The sequence below is a fragment of the Phoca vitulina genome, unplaced genomic scaffold (assembly GCF_004348235.1).
Source record: "Phoca vitulina isolate PV1807 unplaced genomic scaffold, GSC_HSeal_1.0 scaffold2, whole genome shotgun sequence".
NCBI lineage: Eukaryota > Metazoa > Chordata > Mammalia > Carnivora > Phocidae > Phoca > Phoca vitulina.
The window spans coordinates 62,046,631-62,073,267 of record NW_022589705.1 but is presented as its reverse complement, the minus strand read 5'-3'; the positions used below and the strand labels follow the sequence as shown (position 1 = coordinate 62,073,267).

The 26,637-nt window shown below is 40.8% G+C and overlaps 1 protein-coding gene across 6 annotated transcripts in view; it reads left to right on the top strand.

Moving 5' to 3' along the window:
* Window positions 1-26,637, top strand: part of ELAVL4 (ELAV like RNA binding protein 4) — a 139,588-nt gene that overhangs the window by 64,292 nt on the left and 48,659 nt on the right. For all 6 annotated transcript variants that reach the window (XM_032429361.1, XM_032429396.1, XM_032429370.1 and 3 more), the window contains exon 2: window positions 25,444-25,684. In XM_032429361.1, the coding sequence (XP_032285252.1) occupies window positions 25,444-25,684 (241 nt within the window). The remainder of the gene's footprint in view (window positions 1-25,443; window positions 25,685-26,637) is intronic.

Genomic DNA, 26,637 nt, shown 5'->3' with positions numbered 1-26,637 from the left:
TAGTAGAAAGGGTTCCAAGACTGAAATCAACCTGGTTATTGTGATTAAGACCCAGGGGGCCAGTGTGCAGATGGGGCTAAAAACATGTTACATCAACTTGTACATATGTAGAAAAATTAGATTTTTTCTGCTAGATACCACTGTCCCTGCGTCTTTACCGTCAGGGGCCCGCTCAGAGGCTAAGGAATCCCAGGTCTGCCTCTGGATTCATAGGACCTTCATGGTGTGCTTGTGCAGGCAACCAGCTGGGAAGATTGCTCTTTGTCTTACAAAACCAGAAGTGCCAAGGACTTTGAAGTCAGGTGGATTGGGGGCTAGAGTCCTGACTTTCCCTATTAGTAACTGGGTGATCTTGGATGAGGTCCTTCAGCTTTCGAGCTTCAATTTCCTCATCTTTAAGATGGAGATGATAAGGCCTGACTCACAGGGTTTTACGTGGATCCGACGAGAAACAATATGGGAAGGTACCGGTCATACACCTGAATATTAAAAATGCTTAGAGGATGTTAGGTCTCTTTCAGTCTGCCCGTGCCAGATGTCCTGGGGAGGAGTGACATTGAATGCTACGTAGCCTCATAGTCTCTGTCCTCTCCCCAGAACTAAAGGAGGGTGGGGGTGACACACAGTAATTTTTAAACACAGACAAGCCCTCAGTTCTTCCCTGGAATTATGTGGCTTTATTAAGTTTTCGGCATGCTCATAGGCTTTTGCAAGGTACATTCATGGTCCCCTTTGGAATTAGAATTAACTTGGGATTTAGTTGTTAAAAGAGAAAAAAGGTGAACATAAAATTAATTTTAATTGATGCTGTTTTTTCTTTTTTTAATTTCATGAAACAGTTTGTTAGGAATTTCAGAAGTCAAGCAGAAAAAAAATCAGGTTAAGCTAATGAATATGGTCTCATCTTTGCTGTCTAAAATATATTATTATAACCTGTGAGTTATTTGACTTTGGCCCAGAAACCAGCTTACTTTGGAGCTATTTTTTTTCCTCTTCACCACATTAGCTTTTTTCTTCTATCCCTCTTATTTCCCCAACAGACTGAATTTTGAAGTTCTATTTTTCAAGGAGTGGTGAAGAGGTTGAGGCAAAAAGTGGCTTAATGAGATTTTTCTAACTTGCCATCAGTTTTCTTTCTCCTGCTTGGTGAGGCAAGATGATGGATGGCTTTGGCAGTGCAAACAGCTCTAGAAGCGATCACATTGACTGAAGAGGTGTGGGAGATGTGAGCAGAATGCTGGCCCTCAATTTATGACCCTCCCGTTTACAGGAAAGAAAGAGACAGGACAAGAGTCACCGTAAAGGCCTGATGTAGCTGTTGATCACATGCACTTGGGAAGGGTAATGGGGGGTGTCAGGACCGGTGTTAGGCCGAGCCTAATTTTGTGCCTTTTCCCCAAGGCTCTGAAAGGGGGAATAAACAGGCACGTTAAATAAAATTCACAAGCTATTCTAAATCAGGACCTGTTGCTGTCACCAGTGAGGACGAAAAAACGATACAAGTAGTACCTGAAGGGGTTCGAGACTGAAACTGAAAACATAACCTCCTTGGAACAGTATTTTAATGTCATGGATTTTGGATTCCACTTTATATAATCATGGGAAGGATGTGAAAGGGAGTCATTTTCTTTCCTTCAATTTAAGCCTTAAAATAAGGGGAAGGATTATAAATTGATCGGATCCCCCAAGCACCATTTTGCAGGCCCTATGCTGTTTTTAAAAAAAAAAACCAAAACCCTTTACTGTGAAACAGACAATAGAATTTTTCTCTTTCCATGCGTATCTATTTCAAGGCTTCCCCAAAGTTCTTCTAAGGATTTTGTAAGCAGCCTTGTGTGTGGTACACAAGCTCTCCGGAAGAATTTGGTTGATTTTTGCAATGTGTTTTGTATGGGCAGAAGTACGCCAGTGGAAAAAGGGGCTTGAATGTGGAGAGGAGTAGAAGATGTTTGTGCATAGTTTGGCCTAGAAAAATCTCACAGTTATTAATGAAAGACCAAAAAGAGATGATCGGGTGAGCCATTTGAGCAGGTGACTGGGCAGGGGAGGGGCGGGTGGATATTCTTAGGACCTCCTTGCTAGAAACATGTTCGTATTATTAAAAAATTGACCCCTATTTAAGCCAGTACTTGAGTCTCAATTCCTTCTTGCTTTACACCTCTGGCTTAAGGTTATCAGCGAGAAGAAAGACTTTTAGCTTAGAAGAGCTTTAGTAAAAACTCTTAAGCAGGTCTCTAGTTGGTGAATTTTGGAGACGTGGGCTTGGCAGTTGCTATAATCATAACAGTACTCTTCCTGAACTATCGTCGTGTCAATTTTCCAAGAACAGAGGAGCAAGTTTGTGTTTCTAGAACTTCAGCTATTCCCAGCACAATTCTGCTGTAATGGATCTGTGACTAGGGAGATCATTTCTCATATTCACTTAACATCGTATAATTTTTGCCCTATGGTGTCAGGTTGATCTCCTTAATGCAGTTAGGGCAGGTGTTATTAACCCCTTTTTATAGAAAATAAAGTTCAGCCACCTGCCTTTGGATACATGTTTAACAATAGCAGAAGTCTTAGCTCCAGAGTGTTTAGGAATACATCCAGCCTAGCGAAAGTTTACTTCTCCAGGGGAAAAAAACAAAAACAAAACAAAAAAAGCAATTCCTTTTCTAGATCAAGTTTTTCAGTGTGGAATCAGCAAATACAATTGCATGTCTGTGCATATAAACCACATTCTAGGTGCCTCCTGGAATGTCAGTATTTAAAACATATTCTGATATAGTGGGTAAGGACAGTGACAGGCAGAATGTGAAAAGTGTCTCAGCAGAGGAGGTACAATATACAGAAGAGGAGACATTCATTGTTGTTGGGGGAAGGAGACAGCCTTCACGGAGGAAATGCCATTTGGGTGGAGCCAGGAAAGATGGATAGGCAGAGAAATTAGGAAAAAGGGGGCATTCCGTGTGGAAGGAAGACTATGAGTAAAGGCACAGAGATGGGCACTTGCTTAAGGAATGATAAGTAGTCTGGGGTAAATGCAGCATAAGATGTGTAAAGATAAAGCTAGAGAGATAGTTAAAAGCTATCGTTTAGGAAGGGTAAGGTGTTTGACTTGGTTTTAACTTTATTTGAATCAGTACTATGGAATGTCTTAGATCAGAGGATTATGGTTTCCTGATTGTTTTGCAGGGTCGAGACTTGCCTTTATCGGGTCATGATTTCTCAGAAGTTGAAGTCACCCTAAAGATACTATTGAATTAGACATTGGTTATTTAGAGAGAATTAGCATTAAAGCACTCTTCTGATCAGAGTGTGATGTGATGATGATGATGATGATGATGACGATGCTCACTGGTGCGACTGGGGTTACAGTGTCAAAAAGCACTAGGAGGAAAAATACCAACTTTATTTCAGATTGTAAATAAGTGTGCCGTAAGAGGGGCACGCTGCATCTCTCACCAGCAGGTACCAGTGCTTGTGTTGTGGGAAAATGTGTGGCCAGAGAAAGGAGGGTGGTAGTGGGGAATCAGCTTATTTCCTCCAGAATAGAGAAGTACCCACCTCAGACTTCCATGTACCCAGGCATACCTGTCTTCCCGGGTAGTCTGTGAGCCCTGGAGGGCAGAGAGCTTGTCAAATGCTCTCTTATTTCAATGTGGGCACACAGTAAGTACTCAATAAATGTTTATGGAATTGAGTTATAATTTTTTAAAGAGTCTGAACTACAGAGTTATAAGACTTGTGAATTTGGGCTCTGTCGTTTAGTTTATTCGTCCAAGTCACCTAACCTGGCTGAGTTTCAGGTTCTTTTTTTTTTTAAAGATTTTATTTATTTATTTGACAGAGAGAGAGCACAAGTAGGCAGAGTGACAGGCAGATGGAGAGGGAGAAACAGGCTCTCTGCCGAGCAGGGAGCCGGATGTGGGTCTCGATCCCAAGACCCCAGATCATGACCTGAGCCGAAAGCAGCCGCTTAACGGACTGAGCCACCCAGGCGCCCCGAGTTTCAGGTTCTTAATATGCAAAAGAGAATTAATACAACTTCATATCTTGATGGGAGGATCAGTTAAACCGTATCCTTGATACACCCCAATAACAATATTAGTAAACTTTAGTAAATATTAGTAAAACAGAATAACAATACTAGTCAATTACTAGGTTCTAGTTTTGCCTACAATTATTTTACTGGGTCTTAACCAGAATTAAAAAAAAATTAAAACAATAAGTGAGATAGACATTTTGACTTTGTTATATTTCTGCTTTCTTGGTTAACATTCTCAGAGCTGAAACACTCCACATTCTCCAGCAGCGTAGGGGGCCAACTCAAGTTTAAAATTCTGAGAGAATCACCCTGTCTCTAGCTTATCCAAATCCTCTGCCCCTCACTCCTCTTTATTAAGCATCACATACCCAGAAGGTACACTAGCAAATTGTGCAATTGAATAAAACCCACACTTTTCATTTAGGTTCTTGCAACTGTATCATATGTAATAGTATCACTTTTTCTACATTATGGTCAAATAAATTTTTACATAAACTAAAAAAAAGTGAAATAGAAAAGAAAAGATCAGTGGCTAGGGCTTAGTAAGGGTAAGTATTATTTCATGAAACTTTGGGTTCAGTACCTATGTTTTGACTTGTGACGTGAAGTTGCTGTGTGTTCAATATATTTCTAACTTTTTTGCTTTGTTCAGTAAATTTTGAAAAACACTGTCCTAGTTGATAGTGAGCTCTGCATTATCCAAAAGAAAACCAGCCACCTTTTTTTTTTCTTCAGTGCTATGCAATGCAAGATCTCTAGTATCTTCCAAATTATTAAAGAAAGGATGGCATCTGATTATTTTAGATTTAATGTGGAAAATGTATCTTAAATCTTTGAAAGTTAATGATATCTGCATGGCATATGTTGGGACTCTCTATTAATCAAAGTATTCATTAACTAGCAAATCTTATACCTTGGTCATGCTACCTAGCTGAACCTTCAAAGTAATAATAATAATAATGATAGTAATAAGTAGTGGAGGTGATCTGGAGGTGAGACTAGAAATAATGAGATTAGCTTTCATTTCTTGAGCTCTTACTATGAGTCAGGCACTGTGCCTTACATACCATTCCTTTTAATCCCTAAAACAACCTTAAAAGGTAAATGTTAATTTTCCTATTTTATGGATGAACTGAGATTTTGAAAGGTAAATTAAGGTTACACAGCAATTGGGCCAGATTTGATTTAAACCCAGGTGTGTCTAGTTCTAGAACAAAATGTCAAAGGTTTATTCAGTTCTGTGAAAATGTATTAAGATGCCTACTCTGTGTTAGGACTGTACTTCTTTACGGAGAGTGGTGGGTCAGTTGGTCTCTGCCCTTGAGGGTTTACTGTGCATGAAAGTGGGTGAGATGTGATTTAATCACAAGAGGACAGGCACAAAGACTTTCATACTAAGTATTTAATTCTGGAAGTAGTGAGAAAAGTACCTGCCACATAGTTTAGGTATTCAATAAAGATTTATTGAATTGAATTGAAATTGGATGAATCCTCACCTGATGATTTGGAAGGGAGTGGCTGAGTATTGGGGAATCTTTGTGCCAAAGAATTTCCTTACGTGGAAAGTGGCGGATCCATCTGCCCTAAAACCATTCAGTGCCCTTTGGAACTTCTGAAACTGGCAGCAGCAAAAAGCCAACCAGAGCTCAAGAACTCAAATTATGAACTCCAAGTTTCATTCATGCAGAGAGAACATTTTCCATCTTAGTATGAAAAGAGAATCCTGTGGCAGAAACATTTAGAGAATGATAAATAGAGGGCAGCCTTCCTTAGAATGAAAAATAGTAATTATTATTGTTGTTATTGCTATTTTTACTATACTAACCTCATAACCTCAAGCAAGTCACATTACCTCTGTGAGCCTCCATTTCTGCATTTGTAAAATGATTTCTACTTCTTGGGATTGTTGTGAAGATTAAATAGATCCATTTAATAAAGCCTTGCTAAGCACATACTATTTAGTGGTGTCTGAGGATTTACTATAAGGGAGACATAGCCCCCTGCCCTCAGGGAGCTGAGTGTCTGGTGAAACTGCCATGAGGGTGGGATTCAGCCCCACCACCTGCAAAGCCCACTATTGACAGAATGCACCCCTTGCAGTCTGCTTTGGGGTGTATATATTATTGTCATGCATGTCTCATTTGCATCATTGGAAGTTCAAGTTTATTGAGGATAAGAATGCCATGATAGTCTTCTTTTTATCTTCTACTACCCTTGGGCCCCTGCCTTACCTGTTGGTCAGGGTTACCCTATATAGTTGTCACTCAGTGAATCCAGCCCAGTTCAGCAAATATTTACCAAGTTGTTCAAGGTGCTGTGCTGGGAAAGGGAGAGTAACATTTGCTGAACAGAAAATGACTTTAGAGTACAAAAGGGGAACAGTATCACGAGGTGGTGATAAACTACGCTAGTGCTAAAAATGCCTGTGACCTATTCAGGAAGAAAGTAAGGTCCCAAAGAAAATTTGGTGGTGAGCCTAAAAAAATAACGTATTCTTTCTTTTTCTCAGTGCTGTTTTGCTTGTATTTCGTGGGGAACCAGTGTATTTGCTACGGGCACACAGTTGAGATGTGATCTCAGAGGTGGCTACTTAATAGATCTGTGGCTCAGGATCAAGCCCAGGCGCCTTCACAATGCCCAGGACACCCTCTGCGGCCCGGCCTCCACCCTCCTTTTCAGCCCTCCATCCTGCAGCTCTCCACCTTCCATTCATTCTCCACTGTGGAACTTTGCCATGCTGTTCCATCCGTCCCTATGCTCAAACAGATCCCTTGGTCTCAAACATCCTTCTGTCTTCTTCACTTGGCTTTAAGAGACAACTAGGAGGTGACTTCCCAGTTAGGAAAGCGCCCCTGACTCACGCTGGGTTAGGGCCTCGTCTATGAGCACTGCCAGCGTCCTTCCTTCCATCATTCTTCCCCCTCCCCAACCCCGCAGTATCACTTGTTGACTTGTCCATCTCACCACCACATCAGCAGTCAGGACTGGGCTCCTCTGTGTTCCTGGCCCCTAGCAGGTGCTCAGTAATGAATTGTTAACTGAATGATAGAGTTGGATGTTGGTTAGATTGTTCATTAATGGGTTGCCATCAGGTGCCCTGTTACCTCTAGCCTGTGAGAGGGATGTTGGACCCGAAGACCTCTATTGTGAAGACTGACTTTGACACTACGGTTGCTCACCAACCACAGTTCTGTAACTTTGGGTTGAAGATCTTGAGTATGTCTATTTACATGAAACTTTGCTTGACTACCATGACTCACCTGCACTTTCTCAGTAATTCTTTTTTTTAGACCCCTTGGTCTATATGTCACTTGGTCTCTCCCATACAATTAACAATGATACATCACAATAATAAGGACCCTTTATAGTGTATCTGTCAGGCTTTACGGAAAGAACAGACTTAGGTTATCTCATTGAACCTCACAACTCTAGGAAGCAGGTATTTGTGTTCCCGTTTTGAAGAAAGAGCACCACGTGGTTTACATAACTTGCACAAGGTCACATGGCTAGGGAGTGTCAGACTTGGAATTCCAAGCCTAGTCTGTTTGGTTCCAGAGCCCATATTCTGTCTCCCATTTTGTGAAAGGATTGTAAAGAGCCGGTTCGGAGCCTGGCACATAGTAGGCATTTAACAAAGGAACATTTTTAGAAATAGTTCAGTCCCCCTAGGATGTATATTTTAGATATTGGTCATTTTTTTGCAGGACTCATAAGGAGAGAAGATTTAGAATAAAATATGCAAGCTACTTCCCATTTCATAACCTTCAAAAAGGAGAACAGATAACCTCAAAACTGAGGATATATCATCCCAGAAAGGATCATGGATGCCAGAGGAAGATAAAAGAGCTTGGCAAAAGAGCACTGGCGTGTGAGATCCTGAGTTCAGTTCTTTTTTTTTTTTTTTTAAGATTTTATTTATTTATTTGACAGAGAGACACAGCGAGAGCGGGAACACAAGCAGGGGGAGTGGGAGAGAGAGAAGCAGGCTTCCCGCGGAGCAGGGAGCCCGATGCGGGGCTCGATCCCAGGACCCTGGGATCATGACCTGAGCCGAAGGCAGACACTTAACGACTGAGCCACCCAGGCGCCCCCTGAGTTCAGTTCTTGAGTCTGCTACTTTCTAGTTTTAAGTTAAAGTGCTTACTTTTGAATTTGTATCTTCATAGGTCAAAAGTATTCAGGCCAAGACTCCTGTATTAACTGGAATTGTAAATAGGCCTACTTGATGCTCTAGTATGGGCAACTAGAAAGCATTAGTTTTAAAATATAAGTATGTGTATTTTATGTATTTTTATCTCCTCTCTCCATTGTGTATACTATTGCATAAAATTAGATTGAAATCTTAAGATTAAAAGAGAGATATAGTTTATTCTTTTTTTTTTTAAGATTTTATTTATTTATTTGACAGAGAGAGACACAGCGAGAGAGGGAACACAAGCAGGGGGAGTGGGAGAGGGCGAAGCAGGCTTCCTGCGGAGCAGGGAGCCCCACGTGGAGCTCGATCCCAGGACCCTGGGATCATGACCTGAGCTGAAGGCAGAGGCTTAACGACTGAGCTACCCAGGTGCCCCGAGATATAGTTTATTCTTGTGCCAAAGCTCTTTTGTTTTCATTTGCAATGTGTGGATTTAAATTACTTAAAAAAAAAACAAAAACAAAACTCTCCATCAAACACTTTTGAGAGTAGAAGAATAACTGAACATTTGGCAATGCACCTTTTGTGCACAGCACTGGATGAAGCCCTAAATATTTTCTTCCTCTTTTGTTTAGTGGCATGTTAGGATTGTGATTCTCCCAAAATTTATTTGCCCCGCCCTTGGCCACTAGTTCACATTTGTTTTGATCTTGATGTCTGCACTCATCTGAAATAAACAGTGCAGGTAGAGTGAAGAAAAGGCTTAAGAAAATGATTTAAAAATAGAGAACCACACATTTCTCTTATGGTTTTCTCAGCACACTGCAGAGCCTGGTGGGCTGGGAAAAAGGAAGTCTCCTGCAATGTTCTCCTGTTCTTTCCCTCTAAACTCTCCTAGCAACCTGCACCTGCCTCTGATCACTGATTCAGTCAGCGGACTTTGGTCAAATTCTTCCTGTATACTGCATGCCTGGAGCAAGAAGTCAATGAAAATTCAGGCCCTGTTCTCAAGGAGCTCCCAGTCAGTGGGGAGACAGGCAGATAAACTGTGACTGAATGTGGAGTGGTGAGTGCCACGACAAAGGAGAGAGAAGAGGTGCCTAGGCCATGTGGGTCAGGGAGGCAGGCTTCAACTGAACTTTACAAAATGGCCAGGTTATTTAGACGGTGGTGGAAGAAGCATTTTAGTGGGGGGAGGAGAGGAAGCATATATATAAAGACATGGAAGAGACGTACCTACCACAGAAGGCATTCAGAGTATGGCATTTGCCTTGTTGCAGTTTGGAACTTTGTTCATAGATCTGTATACTGACCACTGCTGCCCCCCCCCGTCCAGAACTAAATTCCTAGAGGACAGGGATCAAATGCCATGGAACTCAGTTATCGAACTATAATAATACATTTAATCCTTGCCACATTCCTGTGAACACTATCAACACTGAGAAAACTTAGACACAGAATTGTTAAGTAACATGCCCAAAATCACACAGGGGAACAGGGATTCGAACCTATGCATTCAGGCTCTGGTGCCTGTGTTCCTAATCATTACACTCTGCAATAGATATTGGAGACATGCTTAAATTGATTTGAATTGAATGGAAGCAGAAGTAATTGCATGATAGTTTATTCACTCATTTGTTTACAAAAAATAACATGCAGGGCATTCTGAGCTCTGATAGTTGTTGCAGCAAAGTATTGAGTCCCCATGGGCTTTGAGTTTGGCTTGTGTGACTTGTAGGGACTCTCAAAGGTGGAAATGTTCTGTGGGACTCTTGACCTCTAGACTTTAGCCAGATTCAGACCCAGAGTGAAAATGAAATGGGAGTTTAGGCCTGAAGCAGAGGCCATCTGAGTTGGAAGGAATGTGGGGGTAAAGAAACAGAGGCTATGAAAACGGCCTTAAAAACACAGTCTTTGGGGACAGTTTGAAAGAAGTTGAAGACAAGAGTGATAAGGGCAATATAGCTTTAAAAGATAAAAGTGCTCCTATTTTTAAATTGATTTTGAAAAAGTGAGAGAGATATGAGAGAGGTTTATGATGAGAGCAGAGTGGTGGGAAATAGAGCAAGGAGAGCAGATTTAGCTATGGAAAGCAGGTGAGCACCTAGAGAGCCATCCGTTTATTCATTTATTCTACCAACAAAGCCCAGAGCTCTGCACTGGTCCCTGGGATTATAGATGAATCAAACACAGCCCCTGTCCTCAAGATGCTCACAGTCCAGTGACAGAGACAGGAAGATGGAGAGTCTCGGGGCTGTGTGGTAAATGTCTGTGAGGGAAGCATGTGCAAAGGATAGACATGGGAGCTGGGGAAAGGCTTGTTAGGCCTGATGGTGGGAGAGGAGAACTTTCCAGGACAGGAGTGCAGGTGCACAGTGTGGCACTGGAGAGACCACAGCGTGTACTAGTTTGCCATTGCCGACGGCGGAAGGATGTTGCCAGGAGTGTGCTCTCCAGGGTTTATGGAGGCTGTGGTGGGTAAAGGAGGAAGATGAGAGTCAGCGACAGGAAGACCTTGGTTCAGATCCCAGCTCTGCACCTTGTGAACCAGGGGTAGTCACTCTACTTTCTGTTTGCTCCTTGACCCTTGGTCTGCTCACCTATAAAATGCAAATGATAGGGGAGGGGGGCAAATCCCACTCATCCCTCAGGGCCTTCATGAAGATGGGATGGGGTGTTGGGTGTGAATGTGCTCACAAAATCCCCTGAGTCAGGCATGTGATTGAAAGGCTTCTTTCCAGTGGCTTTGTAAGGTTTCATCTTGCTTCCGTGGGGAGATAACACTTTCTGTGTTTTCTCTGCACTTCCCATCACACCTTTCCAACCGTGCCCTGGAAAATCCTCTTGAAGTGCATTTGGTCAATGTAGCTGCTCCTTGGGGTCCACAGGAAGGAAGGAGCAGTCTAAGTGGAGGGTGGACCAGGGTCATGGACCTGCTCCACCCTGAGCAGGTCCATGTGGAAAGCCAAAAATGCCCTCTGCTATCCATAGCCAGAGCCCACAGTGGCAATTTCCCAAAATTTCCTATGAAAACAGGAGGGTTTCCCTCTTGGGAAATCAGAAACCTGAATGACTGCACTTATTATATTTGAAGTATCTAACTTTAAGCCATTCACAGTAGAGGGTTTTTTTAAAAAGGCAAAGTGTACCAGAAATTATGTTTGTAAGTGTTAAAAATGGTGCTTTCATTATTCACTTTTTAAAGTTCACTTAATCCCTTTCCCTTTGCTCTGTATTTTCCTGGCTGGTATTATTGTGAGAACTTATTAGTTAATGTTTGTGAAACATTTTGAAGATGAAGGAAATAGCTATTGACATAGGTGATGAGTAGTAACATTTTTAAGTGTTCTTTTCCATTTTAGAAATTAAATTCTAAGGATAAATGTTATCAGCTCTTAGTTGACTTTGCCACCTCATTTTAATGGGAATATGTTTTCAGAATGTTAACATTTTTGATAAGAGGAATGAACATGTATTGAGTCCTTACTATGTGCCCAGGTCTGAGCCAGGTGCCTTAAATGTGTTATTTTTCAAGGCGCCTGGGTGGCTCAGTCGTTAAGCGTCTGCCTTTGGCTCAGGTCATGATCCCGGGGTCCTGGGATCGAGCCCCATATCGGGCTCCCTGCTCCACAAGAAGCCTGCTTCTCCCTCTCCCACTTCCTCTTCTTGTGTTCCCTCTCTCGCTGTATCTCTCTCTGTCAAATAAATAAATAAAATCCTTTAAAAAATTGTTATTTTTCATCTTCACAGCAACCCTGCAAGGCAGATAGAATTGTGTGTATTTTTCAGTTGAATAAATTAAATTGCACCTCCGAGAATCTTAAGTGTCTAAACCAAGGTCAAGGCTGGAGCCACTTTCAAACCCAAACTCTAAACTTCATGCTCTTGCCATGTAGAATTTTCAATCACAATCTTTCCTATAATAACAGCCATTTATTTGGCAGTTTTAGTGACTAATAGCAGATACATAGCCCAGAATGGTTTTAATCAGATTATATCGTTTCCTTTCTCCAAGACTATTGGTTTGCATTTTATGGTGATAGGAACTCTTTCCTCCGACTTGGAGGTTTCAGAAAGGGCACAGAGTTTGGTGTCACACTTGAGTTCAGGTTGTGGTTCTGGCTGAGTGAGAATGGATACTGCCTGCCCCAGGCCTCACTTCTTCATTCTGTGTAGCGTGACTTCAGTTCTTCAAGCCTTGGTTTCCCCAACTGTAAGTGGGGGGAATGACAGTTACCTACTTTGCAAAGTTGTGGGAGAATTAAGTGAAGTAATGTACCTGATGACATCTATCACCATTTATTATGTGCTAAGTGGGGTAGTATTGGAAGGAGTTAATGGTAATTGCTTGCCTAAACCTTTTCCCGTGTAACCCAAAGCACTTTTTAATCAGTGTTATCACAGGATCTTCATTTATTGGGCCTTTGCCATGTTCCTGGCAGGGACTTTGCTGGGCACTTTGTATATACTTCTCCATTACCACATTTATGACATTATAGAGTAATTACTTATTTATTGATTTATTTGCTTTCTTGCAGGCAGGAACCCCTTTTGTCTCCTGTATCTCAGGCATTTATCGTAATGGCTTGTGGCCCGTTGAAGGAACTCATTAATGTTAAGGAAGTTAGCTTGACTTTTTTTTTTATTAACATATAATGTTTCAGGGGTACAGGTCTGTGATTCATCAGTCTTACACAATTCACAGCTTGACTTTTGTCCCTTTGTACTGCCTTTCCTCTTCTTTTAAGAACGAACTTCAGTTGTAGGGAGGAGCTGTTCAAATGGAGGACAGTACTGTCATTATTAAATTGTGACTTGCTTTAAAATATGCCTGTAACTAAAAAAAAATTTGTTTGCCCTAATTTGATAACAGCTGATTCTGAATATTTGTTAGCCTTTCACTTTTTTAAAGATAAATTTCTGGGATAAAAAGACTATATCAAGATTTGGAGGAGTTTGCCAAGCAAATTTACTTTGTATCTGTGATTTTAAAGGACATGGTTACCTGATGCAAAGAAGTAAACTCTTTTTTTTATTATTACTATTAACATATAATGTATTATTTGTTTCAGGGATGCAGGTCTGTGATTCATCACTCTTATACAACACACAGAGCTCACCACAACACAACACACTCATTTCAGTACCTGAGTGTATACATGTATCTATTAGAATTATTCTTAGGGACTTATTAAATTAGTCCTAAAAGGGTCTTATCTGAGAATTACATATCATGCAGTTTGAATTTTAGTATAAAGGTAATAATTTTGAAGCCTTACCATTTCTGTCTTACCATTTCTGAATTTTTAAAATGCCAATTTTACTCATGCCCAATTAGTATGAATTAGTGAGATTTCAAAGCATTATCTTGAAAGGCAAAAGATTATTTGTGAAGACATAACTATTAATTTATTTATTCTTTGTTCTAATCCAAAATTCTCTGTTGTTATAAGGCAAATCATAAAAATACATCTATTTTTCTTTTTTAAAATACAGAACAATGAGGAAATTGAGGTGCAGGAAAATTAAGAGAAGAAAAAAATAAGATAAATTCAGAGGTAAAGTTTGTGTTTAAAAAGAATTAAAAGTTTGCAGCGAGATTCTATGCTCTTTCTTTAAACACAGAGGGCTACAGATTTACCACTCGTTTTCCTAGCAATATTACAAAGAGGGGACCCAATGAATTACAAGATGCAGAGTCCATAAAACTAAAGCAAACCCATCATACAGAGGACAAAGAATGTTAGTGGTTCATTGTCATAACAAAGTATTTGTCTTAAAGTAGACAAATATTCTGATATGTGGTATTTGTGATTTTTTTTTTTTTTTTGCCTCTCCACATTGCTTCTCGTTCATGAGATTTTTAATAAATATGTATTAGGAAGATCTCCATAGGCAGGAAAAAGAGAGGGAGAAGCTTAAGAAGCATGGCGTGGAATGATGCTTGCTAGTGTCATACATTCATAAGATGTCCTTGAAGATGGAGCACAGAACAGAGATCAGGGAAATTTTGGCAGCTGCAGTTGGGAAAATAAATGGCTGTTGTGTGATTGGGCAGATCCTAAAAGCAGGCTCCTGCTCAAACCATGTAATTAAGAAAAGTGGGAGCTTTTGTCCAAGTGCAGAATGTTCATAATATCAGAGTTTGTCAGCAGGAGCTTTTAGAACGGATCAGTACTTTTCACTCCCTGATCCAGGGAACGGTTTTCTTATAAATCATCTTCTCTCCTTGCTGTCCTCCTGAAGGTTGCTGCCAGGCGATAAGGCGGACTTAGATTGTAACCTTGCTAATACACAGTGATTTAGATGAAGGAGAGACCGAATCACAGTCCGTTTCAAGAAATGTGATTTTTATTCATTTGGGCTCCTATGTGTCCTCTAATGTAGGAATAGAGTGTGGCCAGGGAGAGATCCTGAAGGGCGGCTCTGGGAAGGAGATGGAATCATTTTTAATACTGTGACTCCAAATGGTTTGAAGGATTTGACATTTTCTTTCATTTTAAAAAATAACTTCCTTTCGGATTATAAAAGTGCTGTATTTTCACTTTAAAACAAAAAACTTGGGAAATAAAGATAGAGACAAGTATAATCCCACACTTTATTGTTAGCATTTTTATTTTTCCCTCCTACATTGTGCATGTTTATATAATCAAGATAATCATTTTTTTATTTCACTTTTTTCTACATTTATCACACATTTTCTCATGCTATAAAGCCCATTATACATATCATTTTAACAGCTGCAAAATACTGGATCATAAAACTATACAATAACTTACTTAGTCATTCCCCCTTGTTGGACACTTAGGTTGTTTCTATTTTTTCACTCTTTTAGATACACTTTTAATAATGTATCTTATTGTGCATACTTTTGGTCTTTGGAATTCTGGATTCTTGTCTGAGCTTCAGAATGGATCCTTGGGTCCAAGAATCTGAACATAAGGTTCAGAAAGATTGTGTCAAATTATATTTCCACCAATGATGATGAGAGAGACTATTTCACTGCACCTTAAAGCCCGCCAGTTGCAAACCTTGAATTTCTATGTTCTCTGTAAACAAGGTGTCCACAAATAACTCAAAGATACACTTCTCGCAGCCCAGGTCTGCATTCTCACCAAAACTGATATGATAGAGTCCAGTTTTACTCATATCCATCTGCCTTCCCAGGGGGTGTCAGGGATGAATGGTAGTTCCAAATGCCTCACTGAGGTAGTTGAGGGATAACATTCTCCTATTAGATCAAAAAGTCCTTTTTTCTAATGTATCCTTCTTATTAAAAAAAAGAAGAAGAAGAAGAAGAAGGAAAAGAAGAAGAAGAAGAAGAAGAAGAAGAGGAAAGGAAACAAAAGAAAAGGAAGAAAGAAGAGAAGAAAAATTCAGAGAAGGAAGAAATTAAAAATAAAATTTCAAGTGTGATAAAGTAATTTTCAAATTTAAAACTGCCCTATCAGAATGATGTTCGGGATTTTTTCAGTAATGAACACGTAGCTATAACATGACATTGGTGTGAATTGTCCATGGGTCTAATTTATCGTGGCCACGTATACATAACATAGAAGTACTGAGAACAGTTTTATTTCACTCAATATCTTTAGCTTCAAAATGCCCCTAAATAATTTCTCTCCTTTGAATTGCACAATTGGAAGAGTGGCATATACAATTCTTAACAAAGAGAAGGTTGCCCTGTGCAGATTTTTCTAGACACTAACTCCCTCTACTCCCCTTTACTATCCTCCCCATCTCCACCCAGCTTCATTAAGAAAACAAATATAAACTTTAACAATAAAAAATATTTTATTTGTATTTCTGAAGAATTTAATGAGTGTGCATAAGACAAATTCAGAGATGTGACCCATGATATCTGTATCATGATATAGATACAGAATAACCCATTGCTTTGTACAGCTAGAGCTAGGTGAGTTTGCTCACACTCTGAGGCAGGAGCCAGGCATTTTATAAATACACAATATTTATGTGTACATGAATTGTGCCATGGCCTGTTGGTTATGCATCAGAAGATAAGCTCAACTTAATCATTCTGGGGGCAGTTTTACAAATGATTCATTAATGTTCTTTGTATGGAAGATGCAGGTAACACATCTCCCATCACGACTGGTTCCCACCCCAGCAGGTGTCCTTAGCTTATCATGAGGCATTTTGGTTATTTTGTCCACATTAAACATTCAGAGTTTGGGAGCTTAGAGGGTTGGATGAGAAAGAAATTGTTTTCCAATTGATTTTTTTATTAGGTTTAATATTTTTGCAGGGAGCCTAAGAGCTTGGCCACGAAATTGCATTTATATTGAAATGAAAACATTTGTGCTTTTCAGATATGTCTTTAACAAAGAAAGCTTATCAAAAGTTTGGGATCATCTTTATTTTACTGGCCATTTTGGAAAAGAGGACTAAATTGGGGACTCGGGGGGTGGTGAAAGAAGGGTCTCCTCGTCCTTATGATGAACTGGATGGTCACGCCATCCCTCAGCTCTGGAGAGTTTGCTGGAAAGGTCTGTTAAAACCAAAATACCCAGGGATTTGACAAGGACTGCCCCAGGATGGGCATACCGGAAATCATTTTAGGTCCGAACAGAAGCCCTAAAGAAACACTGTAGGATATAAAGGAGGCTAGTATTCATTTAGGAGGGGAAATGTGTGTGATGTATCTGGGAAGGAAGATTAAGAACTCGGATTTCTGTGAATTTGAGAATAATGCCTAAGAGAAATTAAATTTTGATTATGCTTTTCATATCCATGCTGGCCCTGCTATTTTAAGTATTAATGCCTCTTGTTCTCTCCAGTGGCTGCTGATTTTTTAAAAACCCTATCCCCACTGAGAATTCTTTTGGCATGCCCGGTATGCCTCTACAGTGAAGAAGATGCTGTTTCAAAGAAGTAATGCCTCAAGCTTACCTCCTTGTTACAAAGTCAGTGGTCTAGGACGTAAGCATTTAGACCGGAAGCAGGACATGTCCATTCAGCATCAGGACATGTCTGCGTGTATTTCATGTATATGCTCTTTGGTAAGGAGGGGGGAGTCATTAGAGAAATTCTGGAGGCAACTGCTTAACGAAAGGGGTATATGCAATTGAGTTTAGTTAATTATTTGTTTACCTGCCCTCCTCTTCCGTCCTCCTAACTTGAACCCTCTAAGGGCAGGGACAAAATTATTTTTGTTTTCTGGATTCCTAGAGCAATGCCTTGGTCTCTAATAGCCTTCAATAAACTTGTGTTGAATGGAACACACTTGTTTTAAGGATATGCCGAGAATTTATTACCATGTAACTTCCTAGAGTAAGTAGGTCTTTCAGGTTATTTGTGCATCTACCCAAAGGTACTATTAAACTGTCAGCATGTTTTCCCCAGTTGGAATTAAATATTTTTTCTAGAGTTTTCTAGTTACCTTCCAGCAGAATTACGGAAACTTGGTACAAATGGTTTTGAGGGACATGAGTGCAGTCTTCAGCCAGATTCTTCTGCTCCAGGGGCCTTTGTGAGTCATCACCTGTAATCTGGTTGGGGGGGGCGGTGCTCGGTATATTCCCAAGTTCCCTTTTCCTAGAGTGATCAGATCATCAATCTCAGTCCCTGCTCCTGGGCCCCATTAATAACATGTGTCTCCTTCCCAGTTGAATCATAACCAGGAAAGCATTGCGTTTAGAAAAAAACATTAATCTGAAGGGACTTGAGCGAAGTAAAGCCTCTTGAAGAGAAGGAGGGGAGAGTATGGATTTTATGAGCTGATGGACAAAACTTTTAAAAAATATGAAATTGGGGGGTTGTAAGGACATTTTTAGCATCTTTCAAGGAGCAAGAAGAGAAGTGAGGAATTATTCCTAAAAATAATATCTGTCTTCAGGAACACAGAGCCTGCTGTGTAATTTTCTAACTTTGGGGATTTGTTTTTCAGGCTTTTGAAAGGCGGGTGAGATGCAGTAGTCTGGGCTGCACCACCGGAGTCTAACATACTGCGTGTCAGGATTTTATAAGGGTTAAGTGGGAAATGCCTACAAAGAGAATTAGGACTTTTATTTTTGTTCTCATGAATAATTTAAATCTATTTCTTTAATGGTTCGATTCGGTGACTGCCCTTGGTAAACATTATTCTTCATGCTCTCGGGAGCCCTTGTTCGATTACATAAGGGTTAGCCTTTATACATAAATTTTCAAAAGTCCTTCCAACATGGTGAAAGAAAACACCTTTAAATACTCATTAAAATATTGAATAAAATACGTGTGTGTGTCTTAGATGTACACACCTGAGACATGTTTGCAATCAGTACACTCCATTAACATCTTTCTCATTTCTGGGGATGCTGACATTTAGAGGGTGCTGGAGGTAGAGGGGAGAGTGTTTGGGAAAGAAGCATCATATTCCTGTGATCTTCTTAGGTTCTTTTCTCTTGATCCTTTTGCCTGAATCGAGCATCATGGCCACCCCTCTGCCAGGAAACCAGAAGTTGAGGATGGCCGTGATGGGGGTACAAGGGCCCTGCCCTGGGGTTGGGGATGACGAATGTCAGTAGGGAGTTCTACAACGGCACAGGTTCCTGTAACATAAAGTCAGAACCTTATATATGTCTCACAAAGTAAAACCTGAGAGTGTAAAGTAGGTTAAGATGTGTAAACGCAAGACCGTGCAGTATATTATTGGACTGCCATTTTTATGGAAAATATTGGAACAGGGCCACACAGTATGGCTGACAGGATTGGCGAGGGGGCTGCCGGAGGACCTCCGATGTGTTCCTCTGGTGCCCGGGACAGTGACTGTCCTTAGATGTGAGGAGGAAGGCCAGCCCTCTAACTCTAGCCTGACTCTCCCCAAATTTGAGCAAATGAAAGCCTTGTCAAGAATGGGGGACAGAGGGAGCTGTGAGGAATTAATGAGCTGGTGGAAGAAATATTAAAGGAGCCTTTAAGTACATTTTTAGAATTTTAAGTGGTCTTGCTTAATACACTTAAAGGGCCTTCTGGCCATAGGACATTCTTACTCTATGCTCTGACATGTAGACCCTTCAACAATCAGTATTTGTTTGGTTAATGAATTAATGAATTCTGAGAGCAAGAAATTATATGAAAAGAATGATTTGGGGAGGAAAGGAAGTTTTTGCACTTTGATTGTATTGCTACTCTTAGAATCAACTGGAGGATTTCAATCTGGAGACGAAGGATTGCCATTAGTGTACATAAAATGTGTGTGTGTGCATTTTTCTGGTGAGAATGGGCAAAGGCATTCAACAGGTTCTCAAGGGGGTCCTTGTCAGCCAAAGATTCAGCCTCTCATCTTGAATGAATGCCTCTTAAAATCTATATTTGAAATAATATCTAAATGTATGCCTGGCATATAATAGGTACTCAGTAAGTGTTCTGTCCTTTTTTGTTATATGTAAAATTGGGATGACATTCATACCTTTTTGGCTTGTACTTTACAGGGTTGTTTGAGGGATCTAGTGAACTACTGAGCATGCAAGGGCTTTCATTCATTCCGTAGTCCTTTATCCAGAACCTACCAATCGTCAGGCCCTGTTCTACATGCAGGAGATGCTATCATAAACAAACCAGATGTGGTCTGTGTGCTGTGGAGCTCAGAGTTCAGGTCACCATTCTTTGTGAACTGTTAAGTGCCAGACTCCGTAAGATATGGAGATAGACCCATCTCCTCATGTTTGTTCAACTACATTTTTATGATATGGCCACCCCTCACTGCCTCCTCCCAGAAAAGGAAAAGCAAACCCTCATCTAAATGTCCATGCCTGCACTGTCACATGTATGCTGTCACTGTACTCTTGTGGACTCTTGTGTAGACATGGGCTCAAGTCCCATTTCCTGCGCTAACTAGCCGTGTCACCCTGGGTAAGTCATTTCCCCTTTTTGGTCCTCAGTTTCCTCATCATTAAAATTATGGCTTTGGGCTCTGTGGTCCCTAATGTTCTCTGATATCTGTCATGCACCCACATTGTGAACTCAGTTCAGCAAGGGCCAGCTCCTCGTCTTTGTTGTCTCCGTATCCCTGGGGCCCAACACGGTGCTTGGCATTCTGGGGCTCTATCTCTGTTCATCTAGCATTCCCAGATCTAGCCAGAGTGGAAATAAACCTTATTTTTTTAATGTGCATTTGATCTGACAAGTCCAGGAAATAGTGTAGCAGATGCCTTGGGTGGACAATAATAAGAGATGGGATTGAGCAGGTATTTAAGACTATCTGGAAGGACCCAGGATTGTGGTCAAGGAGATGCTACGAAGGGCTGGTTTTTTCAGGAGCACCCTGAGAAAGAGGCTGAGCCCAGCCTCTGCTTCTTACCTCCCTCCACAGAGATATGACCCTGAGTGGTGATCCAGCAGCTGCATGTGTGAGGCCTTCCCTCTTGCTTTTGTTGTATATTTTGCTGGAAAAAAAAAAAAAAAAATGGTGGGAGGGGTGAGGTTAATGCGTTGAGTGTGAGTAATTAGTCATTCAAACCATTGACATTTACAATGACAGGATGTGAGTGCCTACGTTATTGTGCACTGCTCTAATAGTTTATCCCTGAAATTTTCTGCCTGTACAATATTTCTTAAAATATATCACAGGAACATAAAAGATTTAATGCAGTGCTTTGTACAACCATTAGAGTTTGACGTCAACTGAACCTCCTCAATGCTCTATCCTGGATGCTCACTGTAATTCTGTTCTTAATTGCCATTCAGAAGAGGGAAGGAGGGCAAGTCAGGAGTTTGGAACCTGGTCAGCTGCAAAGTTGGCCATGTGACCCACACAGACGGTTTCATGAAAGTACATAGGCACACTTGAGTAACTGATATATTTATTTGCAATGAAAATTGCGCTGTTAGAATATCAAAGGCCTGGAGAAGGAAGTGTTCTGATCTTGCTGAGCCAGTCTCTGTGCTTATTGGAGGATATGCTTCCCGCTAACACACATGTTTACCCCTGGTTTGTTTCCCACATTGAGATTACGGGTGACCTCTCTTTAAGATGTATCATGTAACCTTAAAGTATTATAGTTTCATATTCTTGAGTTTGATATCTTTAGATCTTGGCAATTTCTCTTATTTTCCAAGTAATGTTTTAAAATCCTCTCGATTCACTTGTGTGTCAGATTTCATTCTGACATTTTACATTTGTGATTCTTTTTTTAAGCCTGTCTTGTATCCTGGGATGCATCATTAAGACCAGTGAGGGGTCTTATTACATGATGTGTATTAACACATTTGCAAGTGTTTCTCAGTTTAGTACATTTTTATTGAGCAAACTCTGTGTGCATGTGTGTATTTTCATCGGTTCTTTCTGAATACACAAAACGAGAACTGTGTAGTGTGTGTGCAGAGCAAAGAGTGCTCCATTTCCATAAACCAAGAATGACTTGATCTAATTTATAGATTTGGTCGGTGGAAGTAGCTCAGTACCAAACACTGCATCTCGTGGATCCTTTTCAGAGGTTTGGGCCTAATTAGGGTTGTCTGACCTACGGATGGGGTCAACTCCATCCAGCATAATTTAGGAAATCCACATAAGATGTAAGGAGATCAGAAAGCTGGTTGGGGAACTGAAATTACTTTGCTGCGCACTTGGTACTTCCTAGGCTTCTCTGGAGCAGGGAGACCTGTGAGATGTTCACATGGACTAGTGCTGGCTTTCACCACACACGTCTTTAATAGTCATGGTCCCATAAAATCTCAGCACGCTTAGGTATGATTTACATTTTTCTTCATACTCCATCATTAATGTCCCAAAAGCTGCCTCAGTGCAGGATATTTTCTAGGTGTTTGTGGGGCAGCCTTAAGAAGGATGGAGAGCAGGGAATGTGTTCTCGAGATTGTGGGACTGGCTGGTCAGTAAGTCAAAAGGTAGCAGTTGGGTAGCCCTGTGGTTCTGCCAGCCCAGCCTCCTGAACTGGATAAATTCTGTTTTTAAGTTCCTTATCAAGTTGGCAGTGCTCCTTGGGTTTGTTGCCTGGACACCTGACTTAGTGAAGCAGCAAGACAACACAGCAAATGGAGACACTGCTCAGACCCAGGAGGCCCAACAGTTGGGCAGAGCAGAAACCTGCCTCCCAGCCAGGAGTTGTGATGATGCTCTACGACATCATCTCCATTAGCATGTGCCTCCCTTGGGCACATCTCCCTCATGTTTTCCTGGACAGAGCAGCTGAATAGGCTTTGTTTGGGTACAGCTTCTATCAGTGCTGAGAAGAGCTTGATTTAAGATTCTTCTCAGAAACCCTTTGTTTTCTCCTTGCGGTCTGGACCAGCCTTCCAGAATCTCACAGTTGACCTGAATCCAAGAAGTTCTGATGATGTGGTAAGCGGAGCCACTTAAGTTACTTACATGATGGTAAAGAATCTTAGAAGCTGCTCGCCTTCCTCAGTCTGCCTTATTCCCCTGACTCCTCTTGAGACTTCTTTTTTTTTTTTCTTTTGGTTTCATTTCCCATTTGTGATCATTCAGAAAAGAAAACAATTAGAGTAACACCTACGTAGGGCATGATGAAGAATAATAGTCGTAATGCCTCCAGGCATTCATTCTGAAGATAAACCTGCATGTGAGGCTTTATTCCAGTTCACAAAGAGGAAACTAAGGCTGAGTATTGAAGTAACCTGTCTGAGATCACATAGCTAATAAGTGGTAGAACTACAGTCTTAAGTCAGCTGTTGCCTTGACTAAAAACTTATTCCTTTTTTACTTTATCACTTACGCTTCAGTGAGAAAATAAGCAAAAAAAAAAACAAAACAAAACCAAAAATTCTCTGAGTATTGATGAGGATGTACAGCAACTGGAACTTTGATACTCTGCTGGTGGGAGTGTAGGTTGGTGCCACCATTTAAAAAAGATACTGACAGGGGCACCTGGGTGGCTCAGTCATTAAGCGTCTGCCTTCAGCTCAGGTCATGGTCCCAGGGTCCTGGGATCGAGCCCTGCATCGGACTCCCTGCTCCGCGGGAAGCCTGCTTCTCCCTCTCCCACTCCCCCTGCTTGTGTTCCCTCTCTCGCTGTGTCTCTCTCTGTCAAATAAATAAATAAAATCTTTTAAAAAAAATAAATAAAATAAAAAATAAAAAAGATACTGACAGTGTCTACTACACAGAACATGCATATACTCTGACCCCAAAATAGACTCCCAGGAATATTCCCAACAGAAATATGTGTGTATGTAAACCATGAGACATGTGCATAATGCTCAGAGCAGCATTATCTATAATAGTTAAAAACTAGAAACAACCGAAATGTTTACCAACAGAAGAGGTAAATAAAATGTGATATTTTCATAATTTCACAATGGAATTCTCTACAGCAGTCAAGTAAAACCTACCACTATATCTAACGACATGGATGACATCCAGACACAATGTGTGAAAAGACATAAAAGAGTACATATTGTGTGATTCCATGTATATAAAGTTCAAAAGCAGATAAAACTAATCTATGGATTAAAAGTCAGTTACCTTTGGGGGGTAGTGTGAATGATGGAGGCAGGGACACAAGAAAGCCTTCTGGGAAGCTAGTCATGTTCTAAATCATGATCTGAAAGGTGATTACTCTGGTGTGAATCGTGTTCTCTTTGTAAGGTTTGCATGCTTTACTACATGTATATGAAAGTGCTTATCCCCCCAAAATTCTCTCAGCAGCCAAATGGTGATAATAATGGAAGCTGCTAGTTATCAGATGTCTGCTAAACCTTGCTTTCCACGTCTATGAGACGTAGAGAATATTGCCTTCTTGTGAGGACTCAGTGAGAGAAGTCACGTCAGACGATTGGTAGAGTGACTTTAATAAATATCAATGATGGTGAATTACATTCCCACCACTATTCAGGTGTTTTCTATACCTCATGTCACCACCTTGCAAGGCAGGTGGCATTGTTCCCATTTTTCAAATGAGAAAAACAGCCTTCTAGAGTTTCTGTCCGTTCCCCAAGGTCACACAGCTGGTGAATGGCAGAGCATGATTCCATTTCCAAAGAATTGATCAAGGTCAGAGGCGACTGAAGTCCTATCATGAGGGAGGAGTAAGAGATGGTGATGGGATAGAGCAGAAAATTGGGCTCCATCTGGGGCCAGGAAACCTGGGTGCAGGCCCAGACTCTGCCCCAGTTTCCCACTGATGACAGAATTCACTGGGTGTTTCTGGAATTCATCTCAAACATGAGAGTTTTGGACTAGATTTTATTTCCTTAAGTGCGTTCTGGCTCTGCAGTTTTGTGATTCTGTGTTTGTCATGCCACACAGGACCTCTTCATAACCAGGCTCCATGAGCTTACATCCATTTTCCATGTAGAACGTATTCCAGCTTCATCTTCTCAGTACTTTCCCTGAATCCCATCCTGTAAAGAAGGGCTAATTCCTCCCCTACTCTATGCCCACTGTCCTCCTGGGAGCTGTTTGCCGGTCTGTGTCCTCAGTAAACTCTAAGCGTCCTCAGTAAACTCTAAGCTCCTTGAGGGTAGAGACTGAGATTTATTCATCTCTTTTTTCCCCATGCATGCTGCCTGGAACAGTTCACACATTTGTGGAAATCTTTGTTTAATTAACTATTTGAATCCAAATTTAATTTAAATTTAAGCTTTTTACTTTTTGAGTAAAGTGTGAGAGGATAGCCTCGGGCTGTGCTGGACCTAAGGTAGAGGCCTAGAGAGAGCTCTTCCTTTATGTTTTTTATTTTATTAGAGGTCCAGGAGAAACAGTCACTGAGCGGCTAGGGAGAAAAACCATTAGATGACTTCGTAGCTCCCCAGCATGTGCGTATGAAATCTGAAGTTTGATCAGTGCTTAAGCATCAGTGAAAATCTAAACCCTTCCCATATGGAACGGCCCCACTTAATTTAATGTCATTTTACTTTGTGAGATAGTTAATAAACAGGTACTGTATTTGATCTTGTGAGCGTAACCCTCTATATTTAGTTTTTCAGCTTTAATGGAACTATAATTTTAATCATGATTATTACTTTACATTTTAATTATAATTTGGTGTGGCTTAAGTATACATTTCTGAGAGTGATTGTGTAATGAAAACAGGAATTAGCTTTTCATTAACAAAATAATGGGAGAGTTCTCACTGCATTCTAGTCTGTGTTCAAAATCTACGGGCTGGCCTAAAAATAGCGAGGGGAGTTTAACATGCTTCTAAATTGGCTGTGTTCACAACCCAGTCTCTTTTGCTCCATCTTGCTTTGTCTTGTTCTCTTTCTTTTCAAAACATAAAATAAAACAAAATCTTGAAAGAGACTTTACTTGTGTCTTTAAGATTTCAGGAGGCTTATTTTTATTATTTTTATTTTTATTTAGATAATTAGCACCATGGAGCCACAGGTGTCAAATGGCCCGACATCCAATACAAGCAATGGACCCTCCAGCAACAATAGAAACTGTCCTTCTCCCATGCAGACAGGGGCAGCCACAGATGACAGCAAAACCAACCTCATAGTCAACTATTTACCCCAGAATATGACCCAGGAGGAATTCAGGAGTCTCTTTGGGAGCATTGGTGAAATAGAATCCTGCAAACTCGTGAGAGACAAAATTACAGGTATGCTCTTCTTCAATATTCTAGGCTTAGGATTAGCAGCTACATTGTTCCATTAGATGTACAGACCTTAGCAGAAATGCACACAGACGGTGAATGCATCTGAGTGTCTGCAGTGTGTATCCTGCATTTGAGGATGGCACCCATGTGTGTACTCTACATAAAACCAGATTGCAGATTGGGAGGACTGGGAAGCAGATGAGGATGTTGGAGCTTCCTTGGGCTTTACTTTTTGTGAAATAACCCTTCAGTTTGATCCCCTTTTATTCTCCATCAGCCACCCCTGCCCTTTGTTCTATAGTTCTCCATTTTGCCCTCTGCCCTCCCTGTACTCCACACTAGTTTTTATCTCTTCCTTTCTTCTCAGGCATTTGGTTTGTGTGTGTCCAGTGTTCTTCCATGTGTCTGAGACAGTGGTTTAAAGGGGGGCCATTGTGGACTTTGGAAGGAGTTCCCAACTGCCCATTGTCCCTGGGGAGAAATAGGCTCTAAGGATAGCATATTATTCTGGAATAAAACTACGCTGCAGTAGAAAGGAGAAGTTTAATGAAGATCTGCAGTTGAGGTATTTTACTTCGTTTCGTTTTGTTTAGTTTTTGAAGATACTTTTTGAGAAGCCAGAGACGTTTTACTTGAAAGTAAAACAATACCCAAACAACTTCAACACTTGAAATTTTTAGCCTCTGATTTTTTCCGAATCGACCACTGTTTGTTGAGGACCTAATGTTTGCCAGACGCTCTAATTCTTTGGGGTAAAGTTTCCCTGCAATCTTTTTGGAAGTGAGTGTATTTCCTCAGAAGACGGCCGGGCTGCCTCACGACGGTGAAGCAGCTGCTCCCTGTGCTGTGGCGCTCGGCTCCTGAAATCTCGCGCACTCAGCTGAGTATCTGGCATTTTTCAGGATTGACTTTTGTTTCCCTTTTGCTGGGAAGTTTAAGAGACAAGCAACTGGCCT